At 37.9% G+C, this 17421-nt stretch overlaps 1 protein-coding gene across 2 annotated transcripts in view; it reads right to left on the bottom strand.

The window, feature by feature from the left end:
• Window positions 1-11135, bottom strand: part of LOC109223926 (transcription termination factor MTERF2, chloroplastic) — a 13760-nt gene extending 2625 nt beyond the window's left edge. Inside the window, exons 1-5 of one of the 2 annotated variants that reach the window (XM_019388417.1) lie at window positions 10292-11135; window positions 9527-9664; window positions 8859-9104; window positions 8169-8282; window positions 7563-7745 (exon numbers count right to left, since the gene is read on the bottom strand). In XM_019388417.1, the coding sequence (XP_019243962.1) occupies window positions 7563-7745; window positions 8169-8282; window positions 8859-9104; window positions 9527-9664; window positions 10292-10894 (1284 nt within the window). In that variant the 5' untranslated portion in view covers window positions 10895-11135. The remainder of the gene's footprint in view (window positions 1-7562; window positions 7746-8168; window positions 8283-8858; window positions 9105-9526; window positions 9665-10291) is intronic. The other variant, XM_019388418.1, reaches the window with a different exon arrangement.

Genomic DNA, 17421 nt, shown 5'->3' with positions numbered 1-17421 from the left:
TGCTGGTCGGGGTCCGGCAAAGTAGCTCCGACTGCGTTGTCGCCGGTACCTCTACTCCCCTCTCTTCTCTATTTCTCTCTCTCTTCCTCGATCTCTGCATGTGTGTGTGTGAGTTAACAACGGCGGAGTCTCGGCGAACTTGACAAATTCCCGGCAGAGATCCAGTCACGCTCCGGCACGTGTGTTGTTCATACAGTTTACCAGCGTCTGGGTTTCCCTCTGATGGTTGTAGCTTCAGAGCGACCTGAACAGCCCCTCTTTCAGTCGGTTTCGACGCGGAACAGTCCCTCCAGCCAATCGGGTTCGTTTGCCGGCCAGTCGGGTCGTTTTCACTTCCTCCTCTAGGTGTGGCTGCAACGTCTTGGCACCCCCGTCTCCAATCCAGGTTTTATCCTTCCGGCTTTAGTATTTGTTGTTTCGTTTGTGCATACTTGCTTGCCTGATCATTATTATCGGTTCATATAGTCTACCCGATTTGCATACCTCTGTTGTCACCTTTATATTAGTTGTAGTTATAGCATAGGCAATCCCCTATCTGTACCTTGCCTTTGCTTTTGTCTGGCTGATTTACCTGTTTGACCTCTAGTTTTAGCGCAACACTTTCTTACGTGTACTTGTATTAGACTATCCTTGAGTCTATTTAGTGTACTTGTATTAGTGCCTTTGAGTATTAGACTATCCTTGTGTTTTAGTCTATTTAGTTTATTTCTACTCTCTGCCTATTTTAGTTTATTTCTATTTGCATATGGTGTTAATTGACCTAGAAAAAGCCTACGACAAAGTCTCAAGGGAGGTTCTACGGAGATGTTTGGAGGTTAGCGGAGTTCAGGTAGCATATATTAGAGTGATATGTATGACGAAGCTAAGACTAGGGTGAGGACTGTAGGAGGAGACTCGAATTATTTCCGAGTAATGATGGGATTGCACCAAGGATCGGCTCTTAGCCCATTTTTATTTGCTCTTGCGATGGATGTGCTAACGCGGCACATCCAAGGGGAGGTACTATGGTATATGTTATTTGCAGATGACATAGTGTTGATTGACGACACGTGTTGCGGGGTTAATGCTAGGCGGGAGGTGTGGAGCAGTGTTGTAAAGAGCTTGAAGCGAGGAAAAGCGACAAGCCCCTTTTCGCTTAAAGCGAGAAGCGAAGCGCTCGCTTTTTTGAAGTGAAGCGAAATTTTTAAAAAAATATTAAAATAAATATTGAAACAAAAAAAGGCAGTAAGAACTAAGAAGAACTTAATCGAAAAAGAAGGTAGTAAGAAAAAAATTGGGTAGCATTTCGCTGCAATTTAAGACTGAAACAGTGAAAGAAGAAGAAGAAGGAAAAAAAAATTGGCAGCATTTTGCTGCTATTTTGAGACTGAAACAGTGAAAGAAAATGAAAAATAAGAAGCAGAAGAAGAAGGAGAAGGAGGAAGAAAAGATCACATATCCGGGCTTGAACTTGATGAACTTGAACTTGAAAAGTGCTGAAAATGGAAACCCTAGTGGCTTTTTTTCTCTGCTGCTAAATGATACTTTGAAAAGAGACAGTTTTTTTTATTTAATTAACGTTGGCAGCCACTTAATATAGTGAAGCACTCGCTACTGTCGCTTCTCGCTTCAGTAACGCTTCTTGCTTTTTTGGCGGAAGCGCACGCTTCACATCACCTGCTACGCTTCACAACACAGAAGCGACCATGTGCCCACCTTGCTACGCTTCGCGCTTTAAGCGCTGAAGCGAGCGCTTTTAACAACGCTGGTGTGGAGACAGACCTTGTAGTCTAAAAGTTTCAAGTTGAGTAGGATGAAAACAGAATACTTGGAGTGCGAGATAAGTGTTGGGGCGCAAGAAACATTAACGGACGTGAAGCTTGAGACACAAGTCATCCCCAAGAGAGATATTTAATATCTTGGGACTGTAATACAAGGTAACTGGGAGATTGACGAGGATGTTACAAATCGTATCGGAGCGGGATGGATGAAATGGAGGCTCGCATCTGATGTATTGTGTGATAGGAATGTACCACCAAGACTCAAGCGCAAGTTCTACACGGTGATAGTTAGACCGACTATGCTGTATGGAGTCGAGTGTTAGTCAGTTAAGAAGTCTCATGTATGTCTCATGTTCAGAAGATGAAAGTAGCAGAAATGGGTATGTTGAGATGGATGTGTCGGCATACCAGGAAAGATAAGATTAGCAATGAAGTTATTAGGGACAAGATGGGCGTGGCTATTGTGGAAGACAAGTTGCGGCAATCGGGGCTGAGATAGTTCGAACATGTGAAGAGAAAAGACATTTATGCCACTACTAGGAGGTATGAGAGGTTAAGAGGAGTAGAGGGAGGCCGAAGAAGTGCTGGGGAAAGGTGGTTAGGCAGGATATGACACTACTTTAGCTTACCGAGGACATGACCCTCGATGGGAAGGTGTGGAGGTCGAGAATTAGGGCTGCGGGTTGAGATGTAGTCGAGAGTTTCTCCTAGTGTCACCAGCAGTATTAGTACTAGTCTTATATTTTCCTATTCCTAGTTCCTTGTTATTACACGGTGTGTCATTCTTACCGGTAGTATTGACATTATTCTTGTATTTTCGTATTCCTAGATCTTTGTTATTACATACTATGTCATTTGCTTCTGTTATCCTATTTACCTTGTGTTCAGGAGAATAGGTGCGTGGGATCTAAGGCACGAGATGTTGATGGGTTTAAATTATAGTATTCAGGAAGCGTGAGGGGCAAGAACATGGTAGGTATTTTGGTTGATAAGGATCTCAGAGAGCAAGTGGTAGAGGTTAGGAGGGTGAACGACACGATGATGACTATTAAGCTAGTTGTTAGAGGGCTTACTGTTAACGTTGTTAGTGCCTACGACCTACGTACCTCAAGCGGGCTTGGACAAGGAGACTAAGAGTCGCTTTTGGGAGGACCTTGACGAGGTTGTGTGTGATATTCCGCACACTGAAAAGCTGCTCATAGGAGGAGATTTCAATTGCCACATCGAGATGGCAGCTAAGGGATATGACGACGTGCATGACGGCTTCGATTTCGGGAATAGAAACGAAGGAGGAATTTTGATGTTGGATTTCACTAAAGCGTTTGAATTGGTGATAGCAAACTCGAATTTTCAAAAGGAGGAACACTTGGTCACCGTCTAGAGTACGGTGGCCAAGACCCAAATTAATTACCTACTCTTCAGGAAGTGTGAGGAAGAAGAGAGCGGCGTATGGTCAACCTAAGATCAAGTGGGGAGCCTTGACTAAGGTCAAAGCTCAGGAGTTAGTGGAGAAGTTGCTGGCAATGGGGGCCTGGAGGAGTAGTGGGGATACGAGAGATATGTGGTCCACGACGGAGAGCTGCATTCGGGAAGCTGCTAAAGAGGTGTTAGGGGTCTCAAAAGGCTACTCGGGAGGTCATGAAGGGGACTGGTGGTAAAATGGAGAGGTACAAGCCAAGAAAGTAGCGTATGTGAAACTGATGGAGAGCAACGACGAGGACGAGAAGAGGACTAATAGGGAGGGGTATAAAAAGGCAAAGAAGGGGGCGAAGTTAGCTGTTACAACGGCAAAGACTGTAGCGTTCGAACGTTTGTATGAAGAACTGGGGATCAAAGGCAGGGATGTAAAGTTGTAAAGGTTTAACCCTCAGGGGTTGGCCTCGTGGCAATAGACTTGAGCCTTGGGGTTTGCTCCCTTTCAAGGTCTCAAGTTCGAAACCCACTGGGTGCAAACAATTTCTGAGGACTATCGGACTGGGTAAAACCTGAATTAACCGTGGTACACTTGCGGGAAACTCCTTGCCGAGGGCCTGTGCACCCCCGGGATTAGTCGGGTCTCTTAGAGACTCGGACACCCGGTGCAAATCAAAAAAAAAAAAAAGTTGTAAAGGTTTGTCAAGGTGAGAGAGAGGAAGACCAGCGACTTGGACCAAGTGAAGTGCATCAAAGATGAGGACAACAGAGTATTGGTGACAGAGGCACTTTTAGAAGATGATGGCAGACTTATTTCATAAACTCTTGAACGAAGGAAGGGATAAGAACATTGTGCTAGGCGAGTAGGGAAGGCTTGGAGTGGCTCACTGGGTTGTCTAATGTCATTTTTAGGACAAAGAAGATGCCCGAGGAGTGTAGGTGGAGTACGATGATTCCGTTGTACAAGAACAAGGGTGACATTCGAAACTGCAACCGGTGTTTTAAAAGGTGTGGGCGTAATGCAAGGCGTTTTACATATGCCTCAGCGAGACGAAAGCCTTGAGGCACGTGGCGTAAGCCCTATGGGTATTTAATTTTGAATATTTTATAAAATAATATAATTACAGCAAATATTTATAAATAGGTAAAATTGCATAAAAATTGAAGAAAACTATAAATATGTGAAAAATATATATAGATGTTCTCCATCCCACAAAAAACTAGTCAAAACAATCCATTATACGCTACTTACAAGCACAAGTGACTTGAGTTGAAAAGAATAAAGTTTTTTACGTGAAGGAATAAAAAAGATGACTAACCTGCAATTTGCAATTTGAACTTGGTGCTATGAAAGAGAATGGAGTTCTCAAAGTATTTGCAAAAAAAAAAAAACTGACTATTTGTTGCTTTAAGAGATAGTAACAAACTAGCGGACAAGATAAAGAATTGGGAATAAGACTCATAAATTAGAGCTTCTATCAATAAAAAAGGTCTTGACTTCTAAATTTAATATTTCAGTTCCTTTTTAAAACTTTTGAGTAATTACAAGCTGGCTTTTGAGAATTTGGGTATTATATGAAGGACTTATTCAACAAATTTTGTTTTAATTTGAAAAAATTTCTGGGGCTTACGCCTCACTACAAAGCGCCCCTCAAACACCCGGGCGTACGCCCCGAATTGTTGGGCGTATGCCTCTTGAGACTTTCACCCCACACCATCGCCTCAGGGCATTTTTGGTGCACCTCGCCCCAGGGCTTGCTCCGGAGCTCGCCCCAAAAATGCCTTTTAAAACACTGACTGCAACAACTTTAGGGGTATTAAGCTGCTAAGCCATACCATGAAAGTTCGGGGAAATATGGTGGAAGCAAGGGTGAGGAGGAGTGTCTATTTTTGAGAACCAGTTTGGCTTAATGCCGGAGTTGTTCGACTACGGAAGCCATTCACCTTATTAGGAGATTAGTGAAGCGGTATAGAGAGGAGAAGAGGGACCTACATATGGTGTTCATTGACCTAGAAAAAGCAAATGATAGAGGCCCGAGAGAGGTCCTATGGAGGTGTTTGGAGGCTAAAAGTGTTTCGGTAGCATACACTAGAGTGATTAAAGACATATGATGGAGCTAAGACCGGGGTTAGGACGGTAACCGAGGACTCAGAACACTTCCTAGTTGTGATGGGGTTGCACCAAGGTTTTTTATTTGCCTTGGTGATGGACGTTTTGACGTGTCACATTCAAGGGGAGGTGTTGTGGTGCATATTATCTGCTGATGACATAGTATTGATTGAGGAGACGCGAGGTAATGTTAACGCGAGACAGGAGGTTTGGAGACACCTTGGAGTCAAAAGGTTTTAAGTTGAGCAGAACCAAAATGGAGTACTTGGAGTGCAAGTTCAAGCGTGTCTCAAGAAGCGGATGTGGATGTGCGGTTTAATTCATAAGTCATCCCGATGAGAGCGAGTTTCAAGTACCTTGGGTCAGTAATCCAAGATAATGGGGAGACTGATGATGATGTCATGCATCGTATTGGAGCGGGATGGATGAAACAGAGGCTCGCATCCGGTGTTTTGTGCGACAAGAATGTACAGCCAAGACTTGTAAGTACTATAAAGTGGTGGTTAGACCGACTATGTTGTATGAGGCAGAGTGTTGGGCAGTCAAGAAATTCCATGTCCAGAAGATGAAAGTGGCAGAAATAAGAATATTGAGATGGATGTATGGACATACCGGGAGAAATAAGATCAGGAATGAAGTTATTCGGGACAAGTGAGAGTAGCTCGCGTGGAGGATAAGATGCGAAAAATGAGCTTAAGATGGTTTGGGCATGTGAAAAGGAGAGATACAACTGCCCCTGTGAGGAGATGTGAGAGGCTAGCCCTGGAGGATAGGAGGAGATAGACCGAAGAGGTATTCGGCGGAGGTGATTAGGCAGGATATGACGCAACTTCAGCTTACCGAGGACATAACCCTTAATAGGGGTGTGGAGATTGAGGATTAGGGTAGAAGTATAATTGGTAGTGGAGCTACTTTCTTTCCATACTTGTAGTATTAATATTGCTCTTGCATTTTCTTATGCTTCGTTCTCTTTTTATTTTTTATTTTTTTGATTTGCACCGGGTGTCCGAGTCTCTAAGAGCCCCGACTAATCCCGGGGGTGCACAGGCCCTCGGCAAGGAGTTTTCCGCAAATGCACCACGGTTAATTCAGGTTTTACCCAGTCCGATGGCCCTCAGAAATTGTTTGCACCCAATGGGTTTCTAACTTGAGACCTTGAAAGGGAGCAAACCCCAAGGCTCAAGTCTATTGCCACCAGGCCAACCCCTGAGGGTTTATGCTTCGTTCTCTTTTATTACCTGGTGTTTCGGTTTTTCATTCTTGTTCCTTTCGCGGCTGGTCTATGATCGTGTTACTATCTATTAGCTTGTTGTTATTGCTATTAATTCTTTCTCATTTTCCTTGAGCCGAGGGTGTATTGAAAACAGTATTTATACCCTCACAAGGTGGGGTAGGTTTGCATACACTCTATCCTCCCCGGGGTCCACTTGTGGGATTACATTGGTTTGTTGTTGTTGTTGCTGCTTTTGTTTCAAAAGAAATATATTTTGCTGACATAAAGTGGGATACCTCATACCTTAAAGACAAGCAATACCCCAAGAATCTAAAGTTCCCCCGTATAGAGAGCCTCTAATCATCTATATAAGTAGGGATATCTTTTCACTTCAGAAATAACGAAAAGGAGCCCAAAAAAATTGATGAGAAACAAAAAGGAGCAAATTGATGTGGCCTTTTCCATATATGGGAAACTTTTCTCGTCTCCACATGTTTAAACTAATGACTAACTTACAGACCTAACAAATTTGAAGTCAATTACAAGATCAATATCACTTATGATGGAGCTTCAATCAGGAATGTGATGCTTTTAAAACCAAATATTTGTGTTATCATCTTTTTTTTGGATCACCGAGAAATCCGTCTGGGGCTAACCCTTAAGATCAACCATAGCCTTCGAAACTTGGGGAAAATGGGCCTGGCCCTTTACCCTTCTCCACTTAAATACCAGGCTTAGTTCGCACAGGGCAGGGCTAACCTGTGACCTAAGTCAGAGGTCCCTCAACCTTTACCACTTGAACTAAGCCATGCGGGCCAAACTGTCTAATCATCTATTATTCAATACAAGATTTGTGAGGATTATTTTTGAAAGGGAAAAGAAGTCTTCATAAATCTTGTATTGTGAAGATTTACTAAAATGAAGATGCTGATGAGGTTGTACAACTACCGTCGCTAAATAATTCGAAAATATCATGTTGAAGCTCCCATGTCAATCAGCACAATCTTGCATACATTTGTACTTATGTAGTAATTTGTTAGGCAAACACCATAATTTTGACTCTCACCTGATGGAATTCCTGAGGCTTTTGCAGTAGTAGCTGTGGACTTGTAGCAATCACCTTACCCAACTTCTGGTTTCTAATGCCAAAGTTACGGAACTGTTCCACCACCAATTTCAGCTTGTTAACTGACAATCCCAAAAGGAGCGGGCAGCTTTTGATTGCCTGAGCTACACTAGTTTTTGGCACCTGCCCAAAACCAATAATAGCAAAGTGACAACTATATTACGCTTTAACTTACTGCCATACAAGGCATGCAGTGATGCAGCAGGAGCAGAGCCCAAAATAGGGTCGAACCTGCTACTTGGTTGAAAATGTGGGTCGCAAAACTGATATGCAGTCTATATATAGTGGTGTTTCACTTATAAACACAGGGTCGGATCGGAAATTGTGGGTTTTATCAAACCCACTGCTCGTACCATGATCCACCACTGAATTAGAGACCACAGCTCTAGGCAATTAAATGCAGAGATACAAGGGACTCCTAGAATATTGCACTGACTTTACACATAAAACCCACTAGAATCAACCAGAGACATTTCATAGCAAAAACTAAGTGCTCAAATGAAAAACTTGGCATCATGTGCAAAATAGTATAATCAGGATTAATACCTTTTCATCATCAAAGAAAATCAGGATGTCCTCGTAGTTTTGCAGAATGCTCTTTGAAAGAATCCACGGATATTTCAGCAACATCTGCCCAAAATCTTTGCCCTCCATACCATCCTAGAAATGAATAGACAACAATCACACCAGCCTAGAAATGAATACTCCTAAATTGTCCAACTTATTCACAAGTAAACAAATCGACTTAGAAAGTATGTAGATTACTTATCAAAAAAAAAAGGAAAGAGAGAGAGAGAGAGAGAGAGAGAGAGAGAGAATGCAAATTATTTCAGTCCTACAGTACCATTTCTACTAAACTCTAAGACTATGATTCAGTTCTCCTCAGCAGAGTTATGTTCATGTTTGCCCATATCAGTTCAGGCTGAAAACTGTCGCAAAATAACTAGGCAAATTGATAATATGCTTTCAAAATCATCTACAAGTACATCCTTACCAACACGCTTCGGTGCAGAACTTCCACAGAGAGAGAGAGAGAGAGAGAGAGAGAGAGAGAGAGAGAGAGAGAAAGAGATCTAAATGACCTTTGTCTGTGATACTAGTAATATCAAGAGCAGTCCATCGAAAATATTGCAATCACATTTATGTGATAACTGAGTCATCAAACTTGCACATGAGTTGGAGACATGTACAGAAGGGAAAACTAATAAGATCAAATATTAATGAATAAGCTGATACCTTAAGGATTGCCTGCAATCTTGGTCTAACATCCTTTTCAATGTCATAGAAAATAATAGGCGGAAACAAAAGGAAAATTTGTCTCTTACATCCTTCCGCCACTCCAATATCATCAAGAAATTCCATCAGATGCTTCATATGACTCTCTTTAGGTAGCAATAGAAGTCGTGGAAATGATTCAATAAGATGTCGGAAAGATGCATCTTGAGAACCTAACAAATGCAAACCTCCGCGCCTTGCTTGAATCTAAAAAAAGTACAATACCATTATGCAGTTTCTAGCAGGAATTATTATTCTGACTCGTTTTAGTTGACTTAAATGAATATGTTGGAGAGTGAGAGAATGATTGGATGTTAGAGTAATATGTTAAGATTAGTTGGAACTTGGTGAATTGTAGAGAAGCAGTCATATAAAGGCTACAATTATATAAAGTAGGGGTTGACCATAAGTTACTTCAAGGACCTGCCGATGAGAAACTTTGCCATTTAGGAAAAATAGTCATTAAAAGGGAGAATATGAGGGATGATATATATGTAATAGATTTTAGTGCCACAAACTTTAGGGTAGGTGCAGCTCAATAAAGTGAACAGAAATCAGTACCACAAATGTCAGGACAGGCACAGTAAAATAAGCTTCATCAATCATCCTGATTCAAGGAGGCAACTGACCTTCTCAAAAAATGACAAAGTCTGCTGGACATCCTCATCAATACTGATGGACAAGTGCATCATCATTTGCCGGGCATTTCTAGCAATAAGTCCTCCATCATCACTGTTTGCGAAGAATATTTCCTTCACATACTTAACCTGTGAGCAAGTGAAAGAGGAATCAAAACAGGTAAGAAAGAACTAAAAAAGGGTCCAAACGTCTTATCTGAAGAAAGAGACTAATTTATCCCACTTGCGAGCTTTTTTTACTGACTTAACCATGGCTTGAATGGAACTTATAAAGGCAATTTAAATATTTTCATCAATAACTACATGCCAATCTTAGCAATTTTTGAAAGCATTCCATCGAGTATATCACTTTCTTATCTATCAAATAAAATCAAGAGTTTTCATTCTCCTGTGATATGTTCAATGTACAGAGATGACCATGATCCATGATTTTCCCACTGAGCTCAAGAGATTGTCATAGAATGACACAACACTAGGAAAGATGAATAGCATATCAACTTTTTACATTATTAAAAAGGCTTCTGCTAATTAATATTACATGTACTATTCCGATTAAACAAAAGAAAAACAGGAGAGAGCAATGCAGGATAGTAAGGAAAACAAAATCAAGTGAACTAAAATGGAAATTCGCACCAAGCAACTGTCAACCAAGATTTTGAAAAAAATTTAATGAAGAAAGAAATACAAAGCACTTCCATCATAGAAATAAACCAATAATTCCACATATATGCACTCTACAGTAGTTGTATTACTAACCTTATTGATAAGGATAGGCAGAGAATTAGAGGAAAGATAGCGAGCTAAGTGGGTCGCCGAAGAGAGAGTGAGGCCAATGCTCTCCAAGAAGGGAAGCATGCCCTTATCGCCCTTTTGCTTTGCCATCATGTAGACCTTCCTCTTGAAAGATGACAGTGGGCGTGTAAGATATGGTTTTTCTTCTTCAGCGTCAGCAGTGCTCCAGGAATTCCATAAGGAAAACTCATCCAGGTCACGCACGCTATCTACCAACATGCTAACGTACTTAGGTGAGTTGAGGGCTATTTCCACCGACTCCTCCTTAGAAACGCCAAGTTCTTCCAGATAATAGCTGACTGCCTCCCTAGCTTCAGCGACTCCTCCTCCTTCACATTCTTCCCCGTCTTCTGCTCCGTTACCGTTAGAAGAGGAAGACCTAGCAGCTGCCAGCGGTACAAGTGCTGGCGCAAAACTCAACTTGCCGCAGTGGAGATGACAGACTTGCTCTGGGCGTATAATAGATTTAGAATAGAAGAAATAGGCATTGCAATGACAAGGGAAAGGGTGAGAATTTGAGTTGGGGACGGCGAACGCCAAATAATTTCCAAGGCAATTTGAAGACATTTTTAGTGGAAGACAGGCGCAACTCGCATCTTAATCTGTAAACCCTTCCGACAAAATTCCTCCTTGCACTCGTCTTATCATTGTCTCGACCCTTAAAACTCTCGTTTGTAAAGCAGCTCCTCCCTCCTATGCTACACGCCCCACTTCTCTGTTTTTCTTCTTTCATTTGCCATGTGTTTAAGCCCATTTCCGCTTGTGTCAATTTTTGGGGCTTCCTTGTGTGTACAGATAAAATTGGATAAAGCAAGTTTCTCTTTCAAGAAAGGTAAAAGGTCCAAATTTACCTTTGCCGAAATGGGGCATTTACATTTACGGAAATTTTCGTTGCTATATTAGGAAACTATATTACCAAATATGTTTATAGTTTGCATATTACCCTCCATGTTAATACTATTCCTATAAAATATAGACAATGCATTAAATAAGGAATCATTGTAGCGGTAGAATTACTTATTTAGATGCGCTAAAATTGGGGAATTAAATATTCTTCAAGATCTTCCACAACGCAAATGACGCACATTCATAATTATCGTCGGCTTCATTTCAAATTTTCCATACTCTATTTTTGCGATACACTCTGTTTCCAGAATTCTCTCTACATCTCTTTCTATCTCTCAATCCCAAATTTCAGTAATACAAAGCAAAGGAAAAGAGAGCAGCAATTCCACCACTGACGGCCATTAAAAAGCTTTGAAGCTTTGAATTAAAATTTGGGTTTTCAAAAATCATTATTTGTTTGGATTGGGTGTTGTTAAAAATAATTGGGATTTGGGAATATGGTTTGGAGTTTATATCTCAATTTTGAGGGGTTTTGGCGAAGATTAGACTTAGTTTTGACTGAATTTGAGATTGAAACTTGAAGAAGAAGAAGAAGACATGCCATACATTATATTGCAGAAATTGTAGATAAATTGTAGAAAAATTGTAGACTGTTGTTTATTTATTTTTCTTTTATTCATTTATCTATTGTATGAAAGTTGAACAACATTGTATAAAAATTATATTTAAGTGGATGATTTAGTACTGTTTTGGACAAAAATATGTATAAAAAATGTGAAACATACATTTCAGGGGAAGCATGTCGAGTCCAAATATGTACCCATTTTGTAGATAAATTATAGATTATTTGTATTCTGATTGTAGATGCTTTATTTTCTGTTTTCACAAATAGAAAACGACTAAAACTTCTACAAATCTTCTGAAAAAAACGCAATTATGTCAAAAATCCCAATTATGCTACAATTGAATGGGAATTGAGATATTAAAATTCAATGTACCCAGTTTGTAGATAAATTGTAGATTATTTGTATTCTGATTGTAGATGCTTTGTTTCTGTTTTCACAAATCAAAAACGACTAAAACTTCTACAAATCTTCTGCAAAAAACGCAATTATGTCGAAATTCCAATTATGCTACAATTGAGTAGGAATTGGGATATTAAAATTTAATGTACCCAGTTTGTAGATATTATGTCGATAAATTGTAGATTATTTGTATTCTGATTGTAGATGCTTTATTTTCTATTTTCACAAATCAAAAATGACTAAAACTTCTATAAATCTTCTGCAAAAAAATGCAATTATGTCGAAAATCTCAATTATGCTACAATTCTGTGATTCTCCTATATGCTCTTGTTACTCCTTACGAAATTGTTGTGCTAAATATGAAATCCAAAAAAACATGATGAAGGGATAGATTTTCCTAAGAAATTTTGTAGATAATTTGTAGAAACATTGAAATTCTGTATTTTCATATTAATTTATCAAATGTTATGTAGTTTTGTTGTAGACTAAATGTAGAAAACAAGCCATTGTGAGTCTTATTTGACTCATTCCTCACATTCAACTTATTCTACAAATTCACGCCTCTTTAAATATAATACAACCATACTTTCTTGAATTTAAAGGTATAGCAATATATATAACTTAAAAAACATCTTCTCCTCTGCACAAGTTAGCTCCAAAACAGACGAAGTGGAATAACAAGCTACCATCAAAACTTTTAACACAAAAACACAATGCTCAAAAATAAATAAACAACAATTTCTGCAATATAATGTATGTCATGTCGTCTTCTTCTTCTTCTTCGAATTTCAATATGAAATTCAGCCAAAATCAAGTCTAATCTTCACCAAAACCCCTCAAAATTGAGATAGAAACTCCAAACCATATTCCCATTTATTTACAACAACACCCAATCCAAAAAAATAATGATTTTTGAAAACCCAAATTAGAATTCAAAGCTTCAAAGCTTTTTAATGGCTGTCAATGGTGGAATTGCTGCTCTCTTTTCCTTTCTTCTTATATTACTGAAATTTGGGATTGCGAGATAGAGAGAGACGTAGAGAGAATTCTCAATTCTCTGCAACAACATCCAATCTAAACAAACAATGTCTTTTTAAAACTCAAATTCGAATTCAAAGCCTTGGCTATGGAAGAAATAATGAGATTTTGATACAGAAATTGTGGGTGTGGGAGGAAAACGTGGGTGAAGGTGTGGGAATTGGAGAGAGAAACGTGGGGGGAGTGGTATTAGTTGGAATATACAGTACCATTAAATTAGGAGTGTAATTAATACCCTTAAAAACCACTAATAGTATATAATTGGTAATTGGGTATAATAAATGTAATTATATCAAACCTTAAACATTGAGGGTAATATAGTTTTCTATATGGCATAGGAATGTAAAAATTCCTTACATTTATACCCGCTTTTTGGGTCACATTTTAATTTATGCCCGCTTTGTAAAAAAAAATTGCAAGCGTACCCACTTTTTCGCGTAACTTCAGCATACGGGGCTAAAGTAGCAAAGTCAATCACACAAAACTTCAGCATTCTAGTAGACGAGAGTTGCTAAACCAAGTGTGCTGAAGTTTTTGTTTGTAATTGCTGAACTTAAGCATTCTAGTGCTGAAGTTTTGTTCTCTATTTGCTGAAGTTTTTATTTGTAATTGCTGAACTTAAGAATTCTAGTAGCTGAGTTTTGTGATGCTGAAGTTATTTAGTTCATTTGTAACAACTTCAGCACTAAATACGTCGAAGTTTTTTTGTCCTGGATAAGCTTTTTCAAAAACTTCAGCAGAAGATGCTGAAGTTATTTAGTTCATTTGTAAAAACTTCAGCACTAAGTAAGCTGTAGTTTTTTTTGTCTTGGATAAGCTTTTTCAAAAACTCCAGCAGAAGATGCTGAAGTTATTTAGTTCATTTGTAAAAACTTCAGCACTAAATAAGCTGAAGTTTTTTTGTCCTGGATAAGCTTTTTCAAAAACTTCAGCAGAAGATGCTGAAGTTATTTCTAGCCTGTTTGGCCAAGCTTCTTTTTGGCCAAAAGTATTTTTTTTTGCCAAGAGCACTTTTGGCCAAAAATTGAGGTGTTTGGCCAAGCTTTTGGAATGAAAAAAAGTGCTTTTGAGGAGAAGCAGAAGCAGTTTTGGAGAAACAGAAAAAAGTAGCTTATCTCCAAAAACACTTTTTTGAGAAGCACTTTTGAGAAAAATACACTTACAAGCAGTTTTTTAAAGCTTGGCCAAACACTAATTGCTGCTTAGAAGTGCTCTTCAAACTAATTAGCCAAACACAAACTGCTTCTCACCAAAAGTACTTTTGAGAAAAACACTTTTGAAAAAAAGCACTTCTCAAAATAAGCTGATTTTTGCAGCTTGACCAAACGGGCTATTAGTTCATTTGTAAAAACTTCAGCACTATATAAGCTGAAGTTTTTGAAAAGCTTAAGTTTTTTGACCCACACAATTACTATATTGGATCTTCGCTTTTTTCTTCTTTCTAAACGTTTTTATAGAGCAGATCAGTAATTACATTAGAAAAAGGTGCCTTCAGTGAAAATAAATCAAATAATCATAAAGTTTAAGTGATATAAAGTGAAACTATTACTTTAACCCCACAGATCAATTCATTTGATTCAAAGAAAAAAAGATTACATAAAAAATGAAGACCGGATGCTAACATGTGTTATCGTACTAAAAATATCTTAAGAAAACGAAGGAGGAGAAGGAGGAGGAGAAGGAGGAGGAGAAATGGGGCTGAAGTTGTTTAAAAAGTGGGTACAAGTTAAAACTTTTAAAAAAATGGGTATAGGTTAAATAGGGGCGACCAAATAGGACGCCCCGGGCAATTTTTATGCCGAAATGGTTAACTTTGCCCTCTATTAATAATACTAGAGGAGGCCCGGGCCCAGCATAAAGAAAGCTATTTAATTATACATTATGTTACCTTTTCGATTCTAACCGTAATATTATGTGAATTAGTGGGTCTGCCTGAACTGAGCTCGGGCCCAACATTAATGTTAGGTTTGCTAATTTATAAGCACTCAAAGATTTATTCTACAGTATTATATACACTGAAAGTAAATATTTTAATGTTATTAAATCTATTTCAGAACCTGATTTGCTTTCATTATCTTTTTCGCTCATAGTCAGGCAAATAAACTAATGGCTGTTGTAGAATACTGATACTGCTTAATTTTAGCAAAAAACTCAACCTAGCGTGAATATTTCAAGTTTTTAATCAAATTGCATCTATAATCCATCAAATCTCTAGATGAGATATCTTACTTCTGTGTATGTAGTATGAGAATAAGTGATAGAAACATATTTTTATGTTATTGCCTGTATTGGTTGTCCTTTTTTAATAGGAGTTGATTTTCAATAGCTATTACGTTGCATGTTTATTTATCATACTAGTATTTATGAACGTGCGTTGCACGTTAATAATGACACGTGATGGTTGAAACATTTAAATATCGAAAAGTATTATTACATTAGCATAATACCTGAATTCAAAATGAAATGACATCATCAGAACTTACATAAATGATCAATTTAGTCATATTAGTTAGATAATTATGTATTATAGTTTAAAAGTATTTAATGTGATGGTATCTTACCGAACATTTCTTTATAGACGATGTTTTTTAGTGTTTCTAATGCTTTGGTTGCTCTGCCATAACCAAAACTCTTGTTGTCGATATTGATATCCCTCTTGAAAGTGCAACATATAGTTGTTCGTGCAAGAAATTATATTGCGGTATATATAGTCCAATATTTAGGGTTTTTGTCTTTGTGCATTAGTTATTACCGAAAAATTATATACACACATAGTATATTCTTTAGTTCAGGAAGACGAAAATTAAATTCGGGGATAAAAATATACTTAGAGTACATTGACCAGTATCATAATTTTTGCATGTATGCCGTTATCGTCAAAACATCTATATACCATACGTGCTATTACATAAGCTATTCGGTGGATCTAAGTTTTTCAGTAGCATGACGGGCATATTTTTCTTCAATTATGCAATGGAAGATCAATTTTAACTTAGTCTATTATATATACGGTGACACTAACATAAATAAGGAAAAATAAACGTGACAACAAACTTGTATGGTAGAAGTCCATTTGGTATTAAAGTATTTAAGTATTCTTCTTGGTAGTAATTGTTGGTATCATTTTCTACTGAGTCAAAAACTGAAAATACTTTATTTTTTTACCATAAAACTTCGCAATCAACCTTTTATTTAGTTGACCAACATATTCATTTTTGCTAGCTAAAATGGCTTTTAATTTTCTATCATGCAATTTGCACAAATTGCATTTTAATCTAATGATGAAAATATTTCCTTTATTAAATACACTACTATTACATTAGGGTTGATAACTTAGTGTTCTAGAAGAATCAATTCATCTTTTATTGGATGCTCTTCTTCGTCTCCGACACGGAACAAGAAGTCACAGAATACTAAATTCGTTTTACTTTATATTTCTTGTCAGTTGAATCATTTTCATTTGATGCCATAAATATAATTTTGGCAAGGTAATACAATCTCTTCTTTCGTCAATTTTGGAACTACTGATAGTACTTGACAGAAATCACCTTCCAAATCATTAGTTTTTCACCAAACGGTTCATTGTTATTTAATATATCTCTAGAACTCCGGGCATTATTTCGATCATCTAATACTTAACCATAAGCTCTTCATCCCATATTATCAATTATGCTTTTCTTTTAAACTTAGCATCATTGCTCTGCTTTGTTATATTGTGATGGTTATTTCAGTTGTTTGAAGAGGTATATCAAGTTTAAAGTGAGTGACCTCATAATAAAATTCTTGTTGGTACACCACTTGTTATTATTGCTAACATTATCATGCTTCTTGATGTGATATTTGCAACTAATGCACGACATAGAAAAATTATTTCGTTTCTGCCGGAGGCATCTATAAAAGATAATCCCGCCATACCATAGTCGATTATTTATAATATAGTCTTGAAAACTTGTTCTTGTTCAAGATTTAGCTTTGATTGTGCTTCCTTAGACACTTGTATGACCGTTTGATTCTTAATACTATACTAACCTTTTTTACTTTGTGATCTAGTTTTTTTAATCTCTAACGCTCTTTTTATGGAATAAATTTATGTACCCTAAAAAAATTTAACTTGAAAAATAATATTACTCATATGATGAATTTAAAATAATTGAATTGAATTCTCTTGCTAAATAATTAATTGAA

This window comes from Nicotiana attenuata, chromosome 3 (genome assembly GCF_001879085.1).
Source record: "Nicotiana attenuata strain UT chromosome 3, NIATTr2, whole genome shotgun sequence".
In the NCBI taxonomy this organism is placed as follows: domain Eukaryota; kingdom Viridiplantae; phylum Streptophyta; class Magnoliopsida; order Solanales; family Solanaceae; genus Nicotiana; species Nicotiana attenuata.
The sequence above is the reverse complement of the archived record's forward strand: the minus strand, read 5'-3'. Positions and strand labels throughout refer to the sequence as shown.